General features: G+C 42.6%; 1 protein-coding gene across 1 annotated transcript in view; it reads right to left on the bottom strand.

The window, feature by feature from the left end:
• The window catches only part of LOC139369640 (calcium-dependent secretion activator 2-like), a 237517-nt gene that overhangs the window by 185247 nt on the left and 31678 nt on the right, over positions 1 to 20592 (bottom strand). Inside the window, exon 2 of the mRNA XM_071108908.1 lies at positions 6343 to 6456. Coding sequence (XP_070965009.1) covers positions 6343 to 6456 — 114 coding nt within the window. The remainder of the gene's footprint in view (positions 1 to 6342; positions 6457 to 20592) is intronic.

Here is a 20592-nt window from a genome sequence, read left to right as displayed (position 1 = left end):
TTAAAGCATAATTGAGAAATAAGTTGGAAAATGTAACATTTTGGATTTACTAGGCACATTTTTAAGAGTCCATTATGTTTCGTCTGTAGATGCTACAAAATTAGTTCCAGATTACATTTTACGCTTGCTCTGTAATATGAGTAGAATTTTTATTTCCATAACAATTTTCTTACATTCATTCATATTAAAAATATACACCACAGTTCAAAAGTTTGGAGGTCACTTAGAAATGTCTTTGTTTTTCAAAGAATCACTTAAATGTCCTTGTTTTTGAAAGAAAAACATTATTTGTCCATTAAAATAACATCAAATTGATCAGAAAGTGTAGACATTGTTAATGTTGTAAATGACTATTGTAGCTGAAAACGGCAGATGGGAGGGATGGTGCCAGGTTTCCTCCAGACGTGACACTTGGCATTCCGGCCAAATAGTTCCATCTTGGTTTCATCAGACCAGAGAATCTTGTTTCTCATAGTCTGAGAGTCTTGAGGTGTCTTTTGGCAAACTCCAAGTAGGCTTTCATGTGTCTTTTACTGAGGAGTGGCTTCTGTCTGGCCACTCTACCATTAAGGCCTGATTGATTGAGTTCTGCAGAGATGGTTGTCCTTCTGGAAGGTTCTCCCATCTCCACAAAGAAACTCGGGTTCTTGGTTACCTCCCTAACCAAGGCCCTTCTCCCCCAATTGCTCAGTTTGGCCGGCCAGCTCTAGGAAGACTTCTTCCATTTAAGAATGCTTCAATGCTGAATAAATGTTTTCTACCTTTCCCCAGATCTGTGCCTTGACACAATCCTGTCTCGGAGCTCTACAGACAATTCCTTTGACCTCATGGCTTGGTTTTTGCTCTGACATGCACTAACTGTGGGACCGTATATAGACAGGTGTGTGCCTTTCCAAATCATATTTAAATCAATTGAATTTGCCACAGGTGGACTCCATTCAAGTAGTAAAAACATCAAGGATAATCAATGGAAACAGGATGCATCTGCGCTCAATTTCAGTTAGGCATCCGTTTTTTATTTGTAATAAATGTGCAAACATTTCTAAAAAACGTTTTGCTTTGTCATTATGGGGTATTGTGTGTAGATTGAGGATATTAGGATATTATTTTATTCATTTTAGAATAAGGCTGTAACATAAATAGTGGAAAAAGTCAAGGGGTCTGAATACTTTCCGAATGCACTGTAGACAGATCACCACCCCTCGTTACTGGAAGTAGCTGTTCTGTCTTGCTGATGTACGGAAAACCCAGCCAACTGTATATCATCCAGGTTGTCTTTCAGCCACGACTCGGGGAAACATAAGATACTACAGTTTTTAATGTCCCGTTGACAGGATAGTCTCGAACGGAGCTCATCCAGTTTATTCTCCAATGATTGCACATTTGCCAATAGGACGGATGGTAGAGGCGGGTTACTCACTCGTAGAAGAATTCTCACAAGGCACCCACATCTGCACCCCTTGGGTCGGCGTCTCCTTTTCATGAGAATGACAGGGATTTGGGGCTGGTCCGGGAGCAGCAGTAAATCCTTTGAGCTCGACTTGTTAAAGAAAAATCTTTGTCCAGTTTGAGGTGAGTAATCGCTGTTCTGATATCCAGAAGCTCTTTTCGGTAGAAATATTTTGTACAAAATAAGTTACAAACATGAAAAAACACAAAATAGCACAATTGGTTAGGAGCCTGTAAAACAGCAGCCATCCCCTCCAGCACCATATTGTTCACCACTCATTACGTTAGTTGTCTTCCTTTTACAATCTATACTTTCTCTCGCACTTGTGTCAATGTATATTGGAAGCCTGAATGCATCACTTGATCATGGAATTGTTTCACTTGCAATTCTGAGAGTCTGTAGTTAACAGTGAGTAGGGGTATGCCGAGTAGTCGGACAAAATGAGTATCGTAACGGATATGGACAATTGTCCAGATACGATTATGATCCAAGTATTTTTTGAAGACCATGATTGGGAAAAATGATTTCAGGTGCCAGTGCACATCTTTCAATCAAGTGTGAGGTACTACGTGGTCTCAATAACTCAATTGGCTAGTTTGCCTGTCTGTAAAGAGGAATGTGGGCTGTACATTGATTCTGCTGCTCTGATTGGATAGAGTGAAGCTGTATTTCTCCATCCACTCTCTTTGCTTCATTCACCCGATCACTTCTCCTTGCATGTTTCGATAGGATCATTTAGATTGCTGCTGGCTCATGTAAGCTTGCTACTATGATAAATCAAAATGTGAGGACGTTTGCTAAAAGCTATCCATGTGCATTGCATCTAACAAGCGGGGCGAGGGTAGGGAATAAATCTGAGCCACTGATGCTCATTCGGACTAAGTGACAGCAAACTTGTCTGCCCGCTGCAAGTTCAGGACACAGATACACACCCCTCTGTGTGCTGCTCCTAATATCATTTTTTTTGTCTATAAATGTGCAGTATTTTGCAACATCTAGCCTACTCGCCGTAGGCATATTAAAGCACGTCCGTGTTTTCCGATCATCTGATCCAATCCGACTATCAGCTATCAATCTACGGGTAAGAATATGAGTATGGCCAGGTCAGCACACCCCCAGTAGGGAGTATCAATGGATGCTTTTGGTCATAACTCCAAGTGGTCATAATCCATGCTGATCTAGGAATGGGTTTAGAGTTCAGATCTTTGCACGTTGATCCACCTCCCATCCTGTTCTTAACGGTTTCTTTTCGTCAGTAAAAGCTTGGTTCTGGGTTACCTTTATTCAGTATCCCTCTGCCTCTGCGATTTCTCGTGTGGATAATACTCCTTTTCCCCTTTCTTGATACATTTACAATTCTTAGCACCCATGCAGTCACTCGTGGAACTCTGCTCAAACTACAGTACTGTTCTAAAATGCGCTGTTAATCAGTTACATTTGTTTGAAATGTGATTTGCTTGTCTTCAACCTTGCATTCACATTCATTGTCATTAGATTTTTCATTATCTTCAGGTTCAATCTTCTCTCTGCACTCTAGCCACTGTGGCCCTGTGCACACTTTCAGTTGATTGGCCCTCTAGTGCCTGCATCCGCCGGGTTTTCTTTTCCACAGCAATGTCTCCACTTCAAGGGTTCAGTCAAGCTCTGTATTTCTTTGGCTCCGTTTTCTGCAAAGGGTTTCCACTGTTTAGTTGTATGCATTTGCGTTTTCTCCATCTTCAGATGAGTGCCTATATAGTTACCAAGCCTTGCTCCTATCAAGGCAACTAATAACTCTAGCCTGAGTAAGGCGACTTTCTTCAGTGGAGCTACTCTGGTCTTGGATGCAATCAGTCACTGCACACACACCATCTTCATATGTGCCTGGAATGATGTGCAGGAATGCAGATACACAGAATGTGCTTTCATCGCTGAAAACATAACTCTTTGGTCACATTTGAAGTACACTTGTTCTCCAATGCTGGATCGTAATGTCATGTCATGGTGAGTTCACTCAAACTGGCAACTTCTCACAACACTACCGCCATTGTTCAGACAGATCCCCGGGCAGCTGTTCGTCCCACCGGATGCCCCGTTGCCACATCTATTGGAATCTGACATTTGTGAATGGCGATAGCAATCCAATTGGGTCGAAGATCCGTGCTGCAACAAAACTCTTTTAGTATTCTTTCTGTACTGTATGAAAGCCATCAGGTTGCATGGCTCAAATACAAAGTCGTAATTTTACATTCTCCAGTACTAAAACTTTCAGAACTCTGGCCATTCTCATCACGCGTAGTTGTTTGAACTTGGCTTGGTTAAAGATTCCACGAACCAGAAAAATAAGCACATCTCAAACTTTGCCTAAGGAAAGACAGCGCTAGGATGAATGGAAATGAAAACATTTAAGTATGGCAGCAGATGTTGGACCATTTGCCTAGAGATTCAGTTAACCTGTTCGAGAGGGGAAGAGATGCTGTAGCTTGGCAACCTTAACTCTGTCACTCCTGCTCCCGCTCTCCTTCTCTTTGCACTCGAGGGCGCCAGGCTGCTCTCCATTACGCACACCTGTCACCATCATTACGTGCATCAGTGCTCACTGGACTCACCTGGACTCCTTCACTTTGTTGATTGCCCCATCTATATCTGTCTGTTCCTCCGTTGGTTCCCTGTGTCAGCATTAATGTCAAGGCTCTGTCGCAGCCGGCCGCAACTGGGAGACCCATGGGGTGGCGCACAATTGGCCCAGCGTCGTCCAGGTTAGGGGGAGGGTTTGGCCGACAGGGATGTCCTTGTCCCATCGCGGACTAGGGACTCCTGTGGCGGGCTGTGCACAGTGCACGCTGACACGGTCGCCAGGTGTACGGTGTTTCCTCCGACACATTGCTGCAGCTGGTTTTCGCGTTGTGGGCATTGTGTCAAGAAGCAGTGCGCTTGGCTAGGTTGTGTTTCGGAGGATGCACGTCTCCCGGCCTTCGCCTCTCCCGAGTCCGTATGGGAGTTGCAGCGATGAGACAAGACTAACTACCAATTGGATACCACGAAATTGGGGAGAAAAAAAGGGGTGAGCTAGCAAGCGAAAACAGCTGGTTAGCTAGCTTGTTAGCTAGCCAATGACTTCTTTTGAAGGATCTTCTTATCATCAGAGGCTTTGAACATTCAAACGAATTGGGTTAGCTAGAAAACATGTTGTTCTAGTGAATTCTGTTTTAATCCCAAAATATACAGTCAATATTTTTCACAAAATGTGCATGTGCTATGCTAATTGGCTAGCGCGACTTATGACTAATTATGATAGAGCACGTCACATATTACAGAGCAAGCGGTAAAGCTTCATATGACACCAATTATTTCTTAGTAGCACCTACAAAGCAAGATGAAACATTAGCTTACCCTAACGTGGCCAAAATGTCTTAAATATTCCAACTTCAATTAATTATTTCTCAATTATGCTTTAAAATACAAATGTCAAATATACAGTGACTTCAGAAAGTATTCACACCCCTCGACTTTGTTGTATTACACCCTGAATTTATAATGGATTAAATTGAGATTTTGTGACATTGGCCTACACACCATAATGCCAAAGTGGAATTATATTTGACAAAATTAAAAGCTGAAATGTGTTGAGTCAATAAGTATTTAACCCCTTTGTTATGGCAAGCTCAGGAGTAAAGATTTGCCCCCCTTTTTCTCCCCAATTTTGTGATATCCAATTACAATCTTGTCTCATCCCTAACGGGCTCGAGGCGAAGGTTGAGTCATGCGTTTCCCGAAACACAGCCCGCCAAACCGCGCTCCTTAATCCGGAAGCCAGCCGCACCAATGTGTCGGCGGAAACACTGTTCAACTGATGACCGAACTCTGCCTGCAGGCGCCTGGCCCACCACAAGGAGTCGCTAGAGCGCGATGAGCCAAGTTAAGCCCCTCAGCCAAACCCTCCCCTAACCCGGACGACACTGGGCCAATTGTGTGCCACCCTATGGGACTCCAAGTCACGGTGATTCTAACATGCATGTACTCAGGTGTCTGAATACCTGTGGAAAATGTGATATTTTTCAATACATTTTCAAAAATGTAAAAAAAACATGTTTCCACTTTGTCATTATAGGGTATTGTGTGTAGATGGGTGAGACAAATTCAGGCTGTAACAAAATGTGGAATAAATCAAGGGGTATGAATATTTTCGGAAGGCACTGTATGTCAACAATCCTTCCTCCAAATAACCATTCTATCGATTACATTTTGTGAAAATCTCCAAAATCAAGGTCTTTTGTTGTTGTTCTAGTCTCGAGAGGAATCTCCCAAATAGAGTATACAAAAGAGGGGGAAAAAAGAGGAAAGAAAATGACAAAAAGTGATGGAGAGAGTGATGGAAAGATAGTAGTAGACAAAAGGAAATGAAAAAGTGATAGACATATTGAAAAAGAGGGCACAAAGATGTTTGAGAGCACCCTCTTCAGAATCCCCCCACGCATAAACTGTTAGCATCAGCTGATCGATTTCTAATATTTTTTACCAGACACTTGCAATAACGTTAATGACAAAACTGCCCATATGAGTGAAATGACCTCTCACCCTCTCCATCTCCAGGCATACTGTGGGAGTGAGGGTGGCCACATAACTGAGATTAAGTGGGAGAGAAAAAGCCTTTATCGAGATTGCACCACTGACACCTGTGGTTTTCTTTGACAAGTTGAATGGGTGAGTCGTGCGAAATTGAAAAACACAAGAGGTAAAGGCCCTTCTTCTAAAGAACAGCTGCTAGACAGTACAGCTAAAAATAACAACTGCTTGGCAAACAAGTGTGGTATTTTGGAGAATTGCAACCCTTACTGGACTCCAGGCAGTACAGCATACCACAATGGAAGCTAGTCATTTTAGGGGCACGGGTGAGGTGGGTGAGCTCTTGCCTCATAGTAGCTGCGCACGGCGTTGCAGAAGGCCTCGTCCGCCACCATCTGTGTGTCCCCGTTCAGGAAGGCCTGGAAATTATCCTTTACCGCCTGCAGCTGCTGCTTATTCAGCTGAGAGAGAGAGAGAGAGAGAGAGAGAGAGAGAGAGAGAGAGAGAGAGAGAGAGAGAGAGCGAGAGAGAGACAGTGCTGTTATAAACTGACATAAGCTGTCATTACTAGCCATTATAACACCCTCATGTAGGCCTTGTGGTAGAGACTTCAAGAAAGCACAATAGGAGCATACATTCATTGAGAAAGGAAAATAATAATCAAATAAAAAATCCTTCATTGTCTTCCTTTATTTTCTGTTTGGCACATTCAATTCATTTGTGGAGTAGTACTACTCTGTGACAAGACTTCAAGTGCTTGAAATGCTTTTGAATGGAATTTAACTATTGTGTATTTTCTGCAGTTTCCCTTTTAGTCATGGTAGAGGATTTGGGTGCTTGACAACCAATTCAACAGAGTGTTGATGGAATGATGCATCTACTTCGCTATATCATGGCAATAAGTGGAATGAACTATTTCCCAGAAGAAACCATTGCAAGAATAGAACCCCCCAAAACACCGAGGCAACCATTTCAAAAACGCCATCAGTCCTTATCATTCTTGTTCAGAGATTCTCTAATGATTACTATTGGTGTCCTTAGGCAATGCTTTTTGCCAACATGTTGTTTTCATAACAAAAAAGTATAAAAAAAATAGCAGCTTTCTCTTTCTCTGCCATTGCATATGTATGAGGGCAGAGGCAGTCTGTATTCTTCCCATTGACAGTAGCACTGTGACTGCAAGCTACAAAAACATAAATCAAATAAATATTGATGTTTCTTACTGAGACAATGTGGACAGCGACTTATCTCCCGCCTCCAGCCCCAGTGTGAGGAGCCTTGTTCCAAAATTGGTTTTCCACAACATAAGCAACTTGTGTGTTTAGCCTTTCAACTGTGTGGCTACTAGCAAGCTGGAGGAATGCAGATGTACGAGTGGTCATTGTTATTCCTAGTCTTTAAAAACGGTTTAGCTCCAAGTCTTATCTCCTCATTTTCAATAGGAATGCTCTGACAAAAGTGAGTCAGCTGAAATGAAAGCACTGCAATGAAAAGGGGCAACTTTGTTAGCAACCTGATTGTTGATAGCCTCTTCGATTGGGGATGGTAATGTGTGAAAATCAAGACAATATTTATCCACCTGGCCTCTTAGCTCTTTGTAAAGTGGGTGTTTTGTGTGTGTGTGTCCGTGAGAGAGAGAGAGAGAGAGAGAGAGAGAGAGAGAGATGGAAAATAAATAGTGGGTGTGTGCATGCCCAAAAAAGTACTTGGCCATAGGGTGGCCTCTAGAAAAGTGTGACGCAAAGCACTGCAACTCTAGTCTAACATGGGGTGACAAAGCCCTGGAGCAAGGTGCTCTGACATTGTCTTCATTGGTACCTCTCTACCAAACAGCCTCTCTTCACTGAGAAATAAGAGTCTGACAGAACAGGTCAATCCAAGGGATACTGTTCTCTGGACAAAGCCTCTAAGAGAGGTACAGACATAAATTGAGCGGAAACTCAACAGGCAGACTTCACGTAACAGAGATCGGTCTTCTCTTGGAGGTCACCTCCATTTCAGGGCGGGACACATTTGTCAGTGGGAACCGTTATTGATGCATCACCTGTCAATAGGGCGTAACTGTGAAGAGTTAAACATTATACTGTTATTATGCTTGTTTGTGTAAGAGCCATGATCCGTTATGACTGTTCATATCAAGACTCATAATTCATCACCATGCATTACACACAGGTGGCAAATAAATAGTGTTCTAGATTACATGACTAGGAAAAATGTTTAACAGGTTGGGAGTGTATTTTCCAGTAGAATGTACAATGTTCATCTCCACTGAACCTGAGAATGTGTGTAGAGTGGGGTGGGAGGTGTGCACGGAGGTGTCAGTCTGTGTGTGTGTGTGTGTGTGTGTGAATGTATTCGAATCACAAAGTCTTCCTCTCCTCAGAAACTCCACAGATCATTCAGAACAATTAAAAGCTTGTTTGGCAAACAGCAATTCCCTCAGGGTAGCAGATCAAGACACAGCCAGGTGTGTCAGTCAGCTCAATGTCAGTCACTAATGCATTGCCCAGTGGTCCTTTCCATGTGGAAAATACTAAGTTGTGTGTGTGTGGCAGAATGAGGCTAATCTCCTGGGCATTAAAGGCTCTTATATCAACCTGTTTGTCCATGGCTGCCAGACTGAACGGACATACCTGCAAGAACCATGTGTTAGCAACAGATATAACAACCTTTCCCTGTGTCACCTTGGGCATGCATTTACTCACTCTTAGCAGAGCTCCATGTCGCCAAGACAAAGTTGCATCTGGCCTGCCTCCCTCAAAACAGCATTTAGCCATTTGACGCCACTGGTTTGATGCTTCTTTCCACAAATGGAGTCGGCTGCACACTCCCTCTGAGAGCCATTATGAGAGCTAATGGAGCGCGCACTTGTGACATCATCAGAGGACGCCAGAAGCAGTTTCCACTGTGGAGAGCCATCCCTTTCATTCACTCTCTATTTCTCCTCTCCATTTCCACACTTTCCCATTGTCTCCTACAGCCTTGCTCCATCTCTGTACGTTGTACATTTTCAGTGTACAAAAGCTATTTAGCAATCTTTCTATCCACACATTTTTCTCACCCTTTCTACACCTTTCTCAACAAAGCCTTTTTTCTTCTCTCTCACATTCACCTCATCCATTCTGTAAATCCCCTACCAACCCCTGCCCTTTACCTCTGCTTTCATGCCTCCCTCGCCTCTCTATTTCACAATCACTCAATCCATCTCTGCAATCTCTCCTGCTCCATCACTACACACTGAGTTTACCCCCCCCTTTTCCCCCCAGAACAGCCTCAATTGGTCAAGGGCATGGACTCTACAAGGTGTTGAAAGCGTTCCACAGGGATGCTGGCCCATGTTGACTCCAATGCTTCCCACAGTTGTGTCAACTTGGCTGGATGTCCTTAGGGTGGTGGACCATTCTTGATACACACAGGAAACTGTTGAGCGTGTTAAACCCAGCAGTGTTGCACTTCTTGACACAAGCCGGTGCACCTGGTACCTACTACCATACCACATTCAAAAGGCACTTACACCTTTTGTCTTGCCCATTCACCCTCTGAATGGCACACATACACAATCCATGTCTCAATGCATAAAAATCTTTCTTAACCTGTCTCCTCCCCTTCATCTACACAGACATCAATAAGGGATCATACAGTAGCCTTCACCTGGTCAGTCTGTCATGGAAAGAGCAGGTGTTCTTAAGCAGGTGTTCTCAGTGTACATTCTCTTCATTTTCTCAAGAGGGGACAAGGGTAGATATGAATAGATTATGGTATTAAAATATACTGATAAGTGTATTTTAAGAATGAGGAGGAAGCATTGTGTTGATATGTGGTAAGGAACTGTTCTAGCGACAGACCAGTCTGTGTCAGACAAGAAAGACAGAAAATACATCCGCCCTAGGAAACCATAACCTTCACCCTGTGCCAACACACACACACACCTGCCCATCTGTAGTATGGAAAAGTGTGATAAGTATGCAGGGTTTTCAGTGTTTGCCAGATGCCGGTGTGCTCCATGCCCGCCTTCCTTCTGGATTCTCTCTCCACTTCGTCTTCATTAGTCTCAGAGCACAGCAGGGCATGGTGGGTGGACCTGCTCCACTACAGTCAGGACTTTTAATTGAGTAATTGTGTGTTGCCTGCTCTGCGTCTGTCTGAGAGCAGCAAAGATGAATGTGTTCTATTGTGATCTGAACACACACACACACACACACACACACACACACACACACACACACACACACACGCAGGCAGATGCTGCGATGACAGCAGGCCACGCCTGTATGTGTGCACACAGCTATTTACGGATATTGCGGGGACCAGAGGTAACAGTTTCCCTCTATCCTAGTGGAAGACAGTGTTACAGTCTAACACACACCCTCTTCTTTTTCACCCCTCTCTTGGTAACAGCGTGTTGACTGCTCCCCACTCAGTGCATGACATCGCCAAGCATCGTCATGGCAACATCAGTTCCACCGCATGGCAAGTAAGGTTGTGACGATACCAGTATCTCAATATTTTTTCCATGGATTTTTTTTTAACACAAAGCAGACCGAAGTCATTGGTCCTTTAAAAACCTGCTGTATAACTTGAAAAATGAATGGTGACATAATTATGTTTGTTTACAACATTCGGGCTGTTTTTCTAAAGAAGTTAAATCCGCTTTGTGTTTTGCTTCCATGCCACGATACTAACAAGTATTGAGATACTGGTATAGACCATAAACTAACTGTTTCAAAGCCAACTGATAGTGAAATCCCTGAGTGGTTTTTATTCCTCTCCAGCAACTGAGTTAGGAAGGACGCCTGTATATTTGTAGTGACTGGGTGTATTGATGCACCATCCAAAGTGTCATTAATAACATCACTATGCAAAGGGATATTCAATGTCTGCTTTTTTAAAATTTTACCCATCTACCAATAGGTGACCTTCTTTGCAAGGCATTGGAAAACCTCCCTGGTCTTTGTAGTTGAATCTGGGTTTGACATTCACTGCGCAACTGGGGGGACCTTACAAATAATTGTATTTCTGGGGTACAGAGATAGGAGAAAACTGTGCATGTAAATTGACCACGTTTACATGCACAGTTTTCTCCTATCTCTGTACCCCAGAAATACAATTATTTGTAAGGTCCCCCCAGTCGAGCAGTGAATGTCAAACCCAGATTCAACTACAAAGACCAGGGAGGTTTTCCAATGCCTTGCAAAGAAGGCCACCAATATCCCGTAATTAAATCGGAATACTCTAGTATTCTGTTTTTGAGTTGACGCATAAAAAATAAAATATCCCATTTACAATAGACCGAAAAAGCTTGTATCCCGGTTATGAGAAACCTGAATAATATGCTGACCTTAGAAGGGATACTGTGGCATGTAAACATTTTATCCCATTTACGTTTTTTTGCGGTCTGCACAGGCTCAGTTATCATGGGTGTTGTGTGATGATGTTGTCATCTGATTGTCAAACAAATCACGTCAAAAAGTAGGCACTCTGCACAGTTTGATCCACCATAATAATTTATTTTGCTGATACTCCGTACTGGACCGTATAGTCTACTGGTAAGTTATTCACCCCCAATTTAGACAGGTTTCTGCTTATAAGTTTTCAACATTTGGTAGGCCATATTATAATTTCTGACATTTGGTAGAGCATTTGTTTGCCAACTATAGTTAGTTAGATACATGCAGGTTCTCTTCTGTCATAACTTGTTGACCCAGAAGACTAAATAAAGTAGTGCTCACCAGAAAAATGTCTTACAACGATAGAATGAATGCATTAGTAATCAAGTTAACACTGGTAAAGTTGTCTGTTTCATTTAGGGACTGGGAAGAAAACACAATAACTACAAAACAGTCGAATGATTGGTCCTGCGCAAAATGTCCAAATGTCATCAGTTTGACAGGTTTTATGGAAATGAAAAGTTCAGAAAGCAATGAAACACGCTTCTGATAAGACAGTTGGTCTTTGGTGCATATTTTATGTGGTTGAAATACTGTCTGCTTGCATAACAGTGTCAAAGATAACACATTACACACGCATTCGCATTTTCTCAAGAGATGCTGAAAGAAATCCTATTTCTCCACTTCTGTTTCTGAGACAAATATAACATATGTTGTATAATTTCACTGAAAGGAATGCATTATTCTGCAGGAGTTAATATTATATTTGGCTACATGTGAGAGGTTATAGGCCTACAAGTCAGTGTCCAGATGTCAGTTAATATTCCATTTAACCCACATGAACTTAAATTAGGAATATTGTGTTTATTCATGAAAACAGGGATACTCATGAGTGGGATATCAAAGTTGCATGTAAACAGCTTATCCTGAATAAGACCTTAAGCGGGAAATGAGCTACTATCCAGAATACTGTGCGAATGTAATTGAGGTCAAGTAGACTCAAGTTAAAACTGTAACTTGGTCACTCAGGAACATTCACGGTCTTCTTGGAAATCAACTCCAATGTAGATTTGGCCATGTATTTTAGGTTAGTGTCCTGCTGTTGGGTGAATAATCTTCAAGTGTCTGGTGGAAAGCAGGCTGAACCAGGTTTTCCTCTAGGATTTTAATGTGGCATAAACACAACCAGTCATGACGTTGTTTTCATCCGATTGTCAAACAATCAATTCAAATAGTCCCTCCTGTAGGCTACCCTACCACGTTCGTCCACTCACAAAATAATTCCAGCATCCAAAAAGTGCACTCACAATTTGATGACTTTAAAAGCGACAGCATGTATTGTAATGACATTCTGCAGATTGTCAATAGGCCTCCTACACTTGTAGCCTGAATGAACACGTCCATCACGCTTTTCGGTCTCGGCCACTCCTCTCCGCCTTGGCAAAATGTACAGTTGAAGTCATAAATATACATACAAGGTTGGAGTCATTAAAACACGTTTTTCAACCACACAAATTTCTTGTTAACAAACTATAGTTTTGGCAAGTCGGTTAGGACCTCTACAACAACAGACAGATTATTTCACTTAATCACAATTCCAGTGGGTCAGAAGTTTACATATACTAAGTTGACTGTGCCTTTAAACAGCTTGGAAAATTCCAGAAAATTATGTCATGGTTTTAGAAGCTTCTGATAAATTATGTCAATTAGCCTGAGTCAATTGGAGGTGTACCTGTGGATGTATTTCAAGGCCTACCTTCAAACTCAGTGCCTCTTTGCTTGACATCATGGGAAAATCAAAATAAATCAGCCAAGACCTCCGAAAAAAGTTGTAGACCTCCACAAGTCTGGTTCATCCTTGGGAGCAATTTCCAAATGCCTGAAGGTACCATATTCATCTGTACAAACAATTGTACGCAAGTATAAACACCATGGGACCACGCAGCTGTCATACCGCTCAGGAAATAGACACGTTCTGTCTCCCAGAGATGAACGTACTTTGGTGCGAAGTGCAAATCAATCCCAGAACAACAGCAAAGGACCTTGTGAAGATTCTGGAGTTAACAGGTACAAAAGCATCTATATCCACAGTAAAAAAAAAGTCCAATATTGACATAACCTGAAAAGGCGGCTCAGCAAGGAAGAAGCCACTGCTCCAAAACCACCATTAAAAAGGCTAGACTACGCTTTGCAACTGCACATGGGGACAAAGATCGTACTTTTTAGAGAAATGTCCTCTGGTCTGATGAAACAAACATATAACTGTTTGGCCATAATAACCATTGTTATGTTTGGACGAAAAAAAGGGGAGGCTTGCAAGCCAAAGTACACCATCCCAACCGTGAAGCACGGGAGTGGCAGCATCATGTTGTGTGGGTGTTTTGCTGAAGGAGAGACTGGTGCACTTCACAAAATAGATGGCATCATGAGGGTGGAAAATTATGTGTATATATCGAAGCAACCTCTCAAGACATCAGTCAGGAAGTTAAAGCCTGGTCTCAAATGGGTCTTCCAAATGGACAATGACCCCAAGCACACTTTCAAAGTTGTGGCAAAATGGCTTAAGGACAACAAAGTCAAGGTATTGGAGTGGCTATCACAAAGCCCTGACCTCAAATGTATTTTATGTAAACTTCCGACTTCAACTGTAGTACCCTCCAAACTCGTCATTAAGCTCGAGACCCTGGTTCTCAACCCCGCCCTGTGCAACTGGGTCCTAGACTTTGACTGGCCGCCCCCAGGTGGTGAAGGTAGGAAACAACATCTTCACCCCCACTGATCCTGAACGCTGGGGCCCCCAAGGGTGCATTCTCAGCCCTCCTATACTCCCTGTTCGCCCAACTCAGTCATCAAGTTTGCAGACGGCACTACAGTGGTAGGCCTGATTACCAACAACAACGAGACAGCCTACAGGGAGGTGAGGGCCCTCGGAGTGTGGTGTCAAGAAAATAACCTCTCAATGTCAACAAAACAAAGGAGATGACGAAGACATTTGGCTTGTCATCTAAAACACTCAAACCTTTACAGATGCACAGTCAAGAGCATCCTGTCGGGCTGTATCATCGCCTGGTACTGCAATTGCACCGCCCTCAACTGCAAGGCTCTCCAGAGATTAGTGTGGTCTGCACAAAGCATCACCGGGGGAAAAATGTGCTTTGAAAGGCTGGTCATGGCTCACATCAACAGCATCCTCGCAGACACCCTAGACCCACTCCAATTCGCATACCGCCCCAAAAGATCCACAGATGACGCAATCCACTCTGCCCTTTCTCACCTGGACAAAAGGAACACCTATGTGAGAATGATGTTCATTGACTACAACTCACGTGTTCAACACCATAGTGCCCTCAAAGCTCATCACTGAGGTAAGGACTCTGGGACTAAACACCTCCCTCTGCAACTGGATCCTGGACTTCCTGACGGGCCGCCCCCTCGTGGTAAGAGTAGACAACACCTGCCACGCTGATCCTTAACACTGGGGCCCCTCAGGGGTGTGTACTTAGTCCCCTCCTGTATTCCCTGTCACCCAAGACTGCGTGGCCAACCACGACTACAATACCATCATTAAGTTTGCTGACGACACAACAGTGGTAGGCCTTATCACCGACAACGATGAGACAGTCTATAAGGAGGAAGTCAGAGAACTGGCAGTGTGGTGCCAGGACAACAACCTTTCCCTCAATGTGAGCAAGACAAAGAAGCTGATCGTGGACTACAGGAAAAGGCAGGCCGAACAGGCCCCCATTAACATCGACGGGGCTGTAGTGTAGCGGGTCGAGAGTTTCAACAAACTTGCATGGTCCAAACTTACCAAGACAGTCGCGAAGAGGGCATGACAAAACCTTTTCCCCCTCAGGAGACTGAAAAGATTTGGCATGGGTCCCCAGATCCTCAAAAGGTTCTACAGCTGCACCATCGAGAACATCCTGACCAGTTGCGTCACCGTCTGGTATGGCAACTGCTCAGCATCTGACCAGTACATCACTGGGGCCAAGCTTCCTGCCATCCAGGACCTATATATTAAGCGGTGTCAGAGGAAAGTCCAGAAAATTGAGTCACTAAAGTTAGACTGTCTTCTCTGCTACCGCACGGCAAGCAGTACCAGAGTGCCAAGTCTAGGACCAAAAGGCTCCTCAACAGCTTTTACCCCCAAGCCATTAGACTGCTGAACAATTCATAAAAATCGCAACCGGACAATTTACGTTGACACCCCCCCCCCCCCCCCCCCCCTTGTACACTGCTGCTACTCGCTGTTTGTTTGTTATCGCTTTTATACATGTACAGATTACCTCAACTAGCCTGTACCCCTGCACACTGACTCGGGACCGGTGGCCCCTGGTATATAGCCTTGTTATTGTTATTCTTAATGTTTTACTTTTTATTATTACTTTTAATTTTAGCCTACTTGGTAAATATGTTCTTTTTCTTGAACTGCACTGTTGGTTAAGAGCTTGTAAGTAAGCATTTCATGGTAAAGTATACACTTGTATTCGGCGCATGTGGCAAATAAAGTTTGATTTGATTTTGATTTGTAGGTGTCCTGCCCTCCAGGACACCTACATCACCCGATATCACAGGAAGGCCAAAAAGATCACCAAGGACAACAACCACCCGAGCCACTGCCTGTTCACGCTGCTATCATCCAGAAGGCGAGGTCAGTACAGGTGCATCAAAGCTGGGACCGAGAAACTGAAAAACAGTGTCAATCTCAAGGCCATCAGACTGTTAAACACATCACTAACATAGAGAGGCTGCTGCCAACATACAGAGTCAAATCGCTGGCTAAAAAAACAAAATGGTTCAGTTTGAGGCCATGTGGCGGAGAATGATACGGGCCCTGGAGTTGGGGGGGGGGGGTGAGCAGGTGGGTCTGGGCAATGGTGATGTTTGTGCATGTTTGTGTGCGTCTGTATGTTGTCGTTTGTATGTTGATGTTTTGTAAAAAATAAAACAAATAAAAAAGGAGGTGAAAAAAAGAGAAAAATATGTGCCGAAAGGAACTTGGGGAAGAAAGGACTAATAGCAAGATGTGGGGTGTGAGAGAGGAAGTTAGGGAAGGAAGAGGATCACAGCAAGAAAAATATAAGGTAGAGGGAAAGAGTGAATGTTTGATTGAGGTGATGTGAGGGAGATGGTTCCTTTTAATGGTCGCTGATGGGTAAAGCCAGACGCAGAATTAGACTCGCCTAGGCCACAGCAGGCAATGGAGAAGACGAGGCAAAAGGGGCAGAGAAGTAAAGGAGAGGGAAAAGGAAACTGATGATAGTTGAGGAGAAAGAAAAAGACTGGAAAGGAGAGGGGAGGAGAGCAAGAGGTGAGAACAAGAAAAAGAACAACGAGGAGAGAACCGGAGATGAGATTGAGAGAAGAGACGGGGACAGGGAGATTGCACCAGTGACTTGGCTGGATAGAAATAGAACGTGGGATGTTGGATAGAGCAGTCCACCGAGGCTGTTTGAATCAATTGATCCTCACTGTGACAGAGAAGTTGAAGACTCTTATTACAATTGCCAATCTTATTGCACACCTCGGCAAAAGGATCCAATCCATAATCCTTTATCATCAACAAATGCATTCTATTTTCACCTCCAAGGTCTGGCACAGAGCCAATCTCATTATGACAGGAGGTCCACAGAGGACCTGCCAAAGAATTTAGCTACCTATCACAACAATTCCTAACTAGTCCAATCTGAGTGCGTTATTGGAGTGACTAGGCAAGGTGCAAGGTGGACAATGCAGTTGAACAATATCTTCCATTTCAGTCCGCCCACACACACACAATTATAGAGCTCTCCCATTATGCATGAGTGGAATTGAGAGTGGTATAGTAAGTGAGGGCAGGTACGGGCATCGCCAAGTCAAAGAGCTTCTGCTCTGAAGCGCTTTACCCCTGGACAGCAATTATATAGAGTAGTGGGGGACTGTGGAACCTCAAGAGTTTGGGGTTGACAACAGGGGCATTGTGGGGATCAAACAGAAGATTACAGCACGTGTAGAAGCTGGTCTCCCATTTCCGACAGGTGGACGAGAGAGGAAAGGGACTTGGAAATGAGAGAGGGAGCGAAAGAAGATACAAAAAATTAAGCAAGGGGAGGGAGGGACACTGAGTGCTAGTATCAAAAGCATAATTTCTGAGTTGTGAAAGTTGGAGATTTTGGAGTGCTTACATCTCTGTCCATGTTCAAGCAGAGACAATTACTCAGGCAATATGAGGTTCTACATTGTAGAATAATAGTGAAGACATCAAAACTATGATATAACAGATACGGAATAGTGTAGTAACCAAAATACGTGTTAAACAAAATATATTTTAGATTCTTCAAAGTAGCCACCTTTTGCCTTGATAACACCTTTGCACACTCTTGGTATTCTCTCAAATCAGCTTCATGAGGTAGTCACCTGGAATGCATTTCAATTAACAGGTGTGCCTTGTTCAAAGTTAGTTTGTGGAATTTATTTCCTTCTTAATGCGTTTGAGCCAATCAGTTGTGTTGTGACAAGGTAGGGGTGGTATACAGAAAATAACCCTATTTGGTAAAAGACCAAGTCGGTATTATGGCAAGAACAGCTCAAATAAACAAAGAGAAATGACAGTCAATCATTACTTTAAGACATTAAGGTCAGTCAATAGGGAACATTTCAAGTACTTTGAAAGTTTCATCAAGTGCAGTCGCAAAAAACATCAAGAGCTATGATGAAACTGGCTCTCTTGAGGACCGCCACAGGAAACGAAGACCCAGAGTTACCTCTGCTGCAGACCATAAGTTCATTAGAGTTACCAGTCTCAGAAATTGCATCCCAAATAAATACTTAAAGTTTAAGTAACAGACACATCTCAACATCAACTGTTCAGAGGAAACTGCGTGAATCAGGCCTTCATTATCGAATTGCTGCAAAGAAACCAATGCTAAAGGACACCAATAATAAGAAGAGAATTGCTTGGGCCAAGAAACATTTTGGTTTGATGAGTACCATATTTGAGATTTTTGATTCCAACCTCCGTGTCTTTGTGAGACACAGAGTAGGCGAGATTCTTCAAATAGCCACCCTTTGCATTGATGACAGCTTGGCATTCTCTCAACCATGACAAAAGTGATCATTATATATTAAAGGGAAATTTCATCTCTGTTATTTCACTTTATATGCCCATTAATATGTTATTAACATGTGTCACACAAAGAGAATTTCCTCACTACATGCAAATACAAGCATTTCTGCATCTCCCGGATAGAAATCTATATATCTATATTTCCTGGTTGTAAGCTAACCACAATGTGCAGATTTCATAGTGATTTCAAGACATAGTACCGCCCCGGGGCAGGTGGATCCAGTCAAAGAGGAAGAGGCGAATCGAGAGGGTCCACTTTCACTAAATTCTGTCCAAAATAAGCCCAATACGTTTCTATTAGAGGTCAACCGATTAATTGTAATGGCCGATTAATTAGGGCCGATTTCAAGTTTTCATAATCGGAAATTTTGGATGCCGATTTTTTTATTATTATTATTTTTTACACCTTTATTTAATATTCATTTAACTAGGCAAGTCAGTTTATAACACATTCTTATTTTCAATGACGGCCTAGGAACGGTGGGTTAACTGCCTTGTTCAGGGGCAGAACGACAGATTTTTACCTTGTCAGCTCAGGGATTCAATCTTGCAACCTTACGGTTAACTAGTCCAACGCTCTAACCACCTGCCTCACGAGCAGCCCGCCTGTTACGCGAATGCAGTAAGAAGCCAAGATAAGTTGCTAGCTAGCATTAAACTTAATCAATCATAATCACTGGTTATAACTACACATGGTTGATGATATTACTAGTTTATCTAGCGTGTCCTGCGTTGCATATAATCGATGCAGTGCGCATTCGCAAAAAAGGACTGTCGTTCGTCCAACGTGTACCTAACCATAAACACCAATGCCTTTCTTAAAATCAATACACAGAAGTATATATTTTTAAACCTGCATATTTAGCTAAAAGAAATCCAGGTTAGCAGGCAATATTAACCATGTGAAATTGTGTCACTTCTCTTTCCGTTCATTGCACACAGAGTCAGGGTATATGCAACAGTTTGGGCCGCCTGGCTCATTGCGAACTAATTTGCAAGAATTTTACGTAATTATGACATAACATTGAAGGTTGTGCAATGTAACATGAATATTTAGACTGATGGATGCCACCCGTTAGATAAAATATGGAACGTTTCCGTATTTCACTGAAAGAATAAACGTCTTGTTTTAGAGATGATAGTTTCCGGATTCGACCATATTAATGACCTAAGGCTCGCATTTCTGTGTGTTATTATGTTATAATTAAGTCTATGATTTGATAGAGCAGTCTGACTGAGCGATGGTAGGCAGCAGCAGGCTCATAACATTCATTCAAACAGCACTTTCGTGCGTTTTGCCAGCAGCTCTGCTGTTTATGACTTCAAGCCTATCAACTCCTGAGATTAGGCTGGTGTAACAATGTGATGTGAAATGGCTAGTTAGCTGGGTGCGCGCTAATAGCGTTTCAAACGTCACTCGCTCTGAGACTTGGAATAGTTGTTCCCCTTGCTCTGCATGGGTAACGCTGCTTCGAGGGTGGCTGTTGTCGTTATGTTCCTGGTTCGAGCCTAGGTAGGAGCGAGGAGAGGTACGGAAGCTATATTGTTGCACAAGCAATACTAAAGTGCCTATAAGAACATCCAATAGTCAAAGGTATATGAAATACAAATGGTATAGAGAGAAATAGTCCTATAATTCCTATAATAACTACAACCTAAAATATTGAAGACTCATGTTAAAAGGAACTACCAAACGTTTGCTTTCTTACATGGCACATATTGCACTTTAACTTTCTTCTCTAACATTTTGTTTTTGCATTATTTTAACTAAACTGAACGTTTCATTTAAGGCTAAATGAACTTTATTGATGTGTTATATTAAGTTAAAATAAGTGTTCATTCAGTATTGTTGTAATTGTCATTATTACAAATACAATCTTTTTCTTTTTTTTAAATCTTTTTTTTCTTTTTCTTTTTTCTTTTTTATTGGCCGATTTATCGGTATCTGCTTTTTTTGTCCTCCAATAGTCGGTATCGGTGTTGAAAAATCATAAAATCTGTCAACCTCTAGCTTCTATGGGCTTATTTTGGACCTAAGTTTGTCGCCTGCATCTCGTGATTATATACAGATCTATGATCCAGTTGTTGTGGAGAAATATCAA

Source organism: Oncorhynchus clarkii, chromosome 2 (genome assembly GCF_045791955.1).
Source record: "Oncorhynchus clarkii lewisi isolate Uvic-CL-2024 chromosome 2, UVic_Ocla_1.0, whole genome shotgun sequence".
Taxonomy (NCBI): Eukaryota; Metazoa; Chordata; class Actinopteri; order Salmoniformes; family Salmonidae; genus Oncorhynchus; species Oncorhynchus clarkii.
Note: the sequence above shows the minus strand (reverse complement) of the source record. Positions and strands in the feature narration are given on the sequence as shown.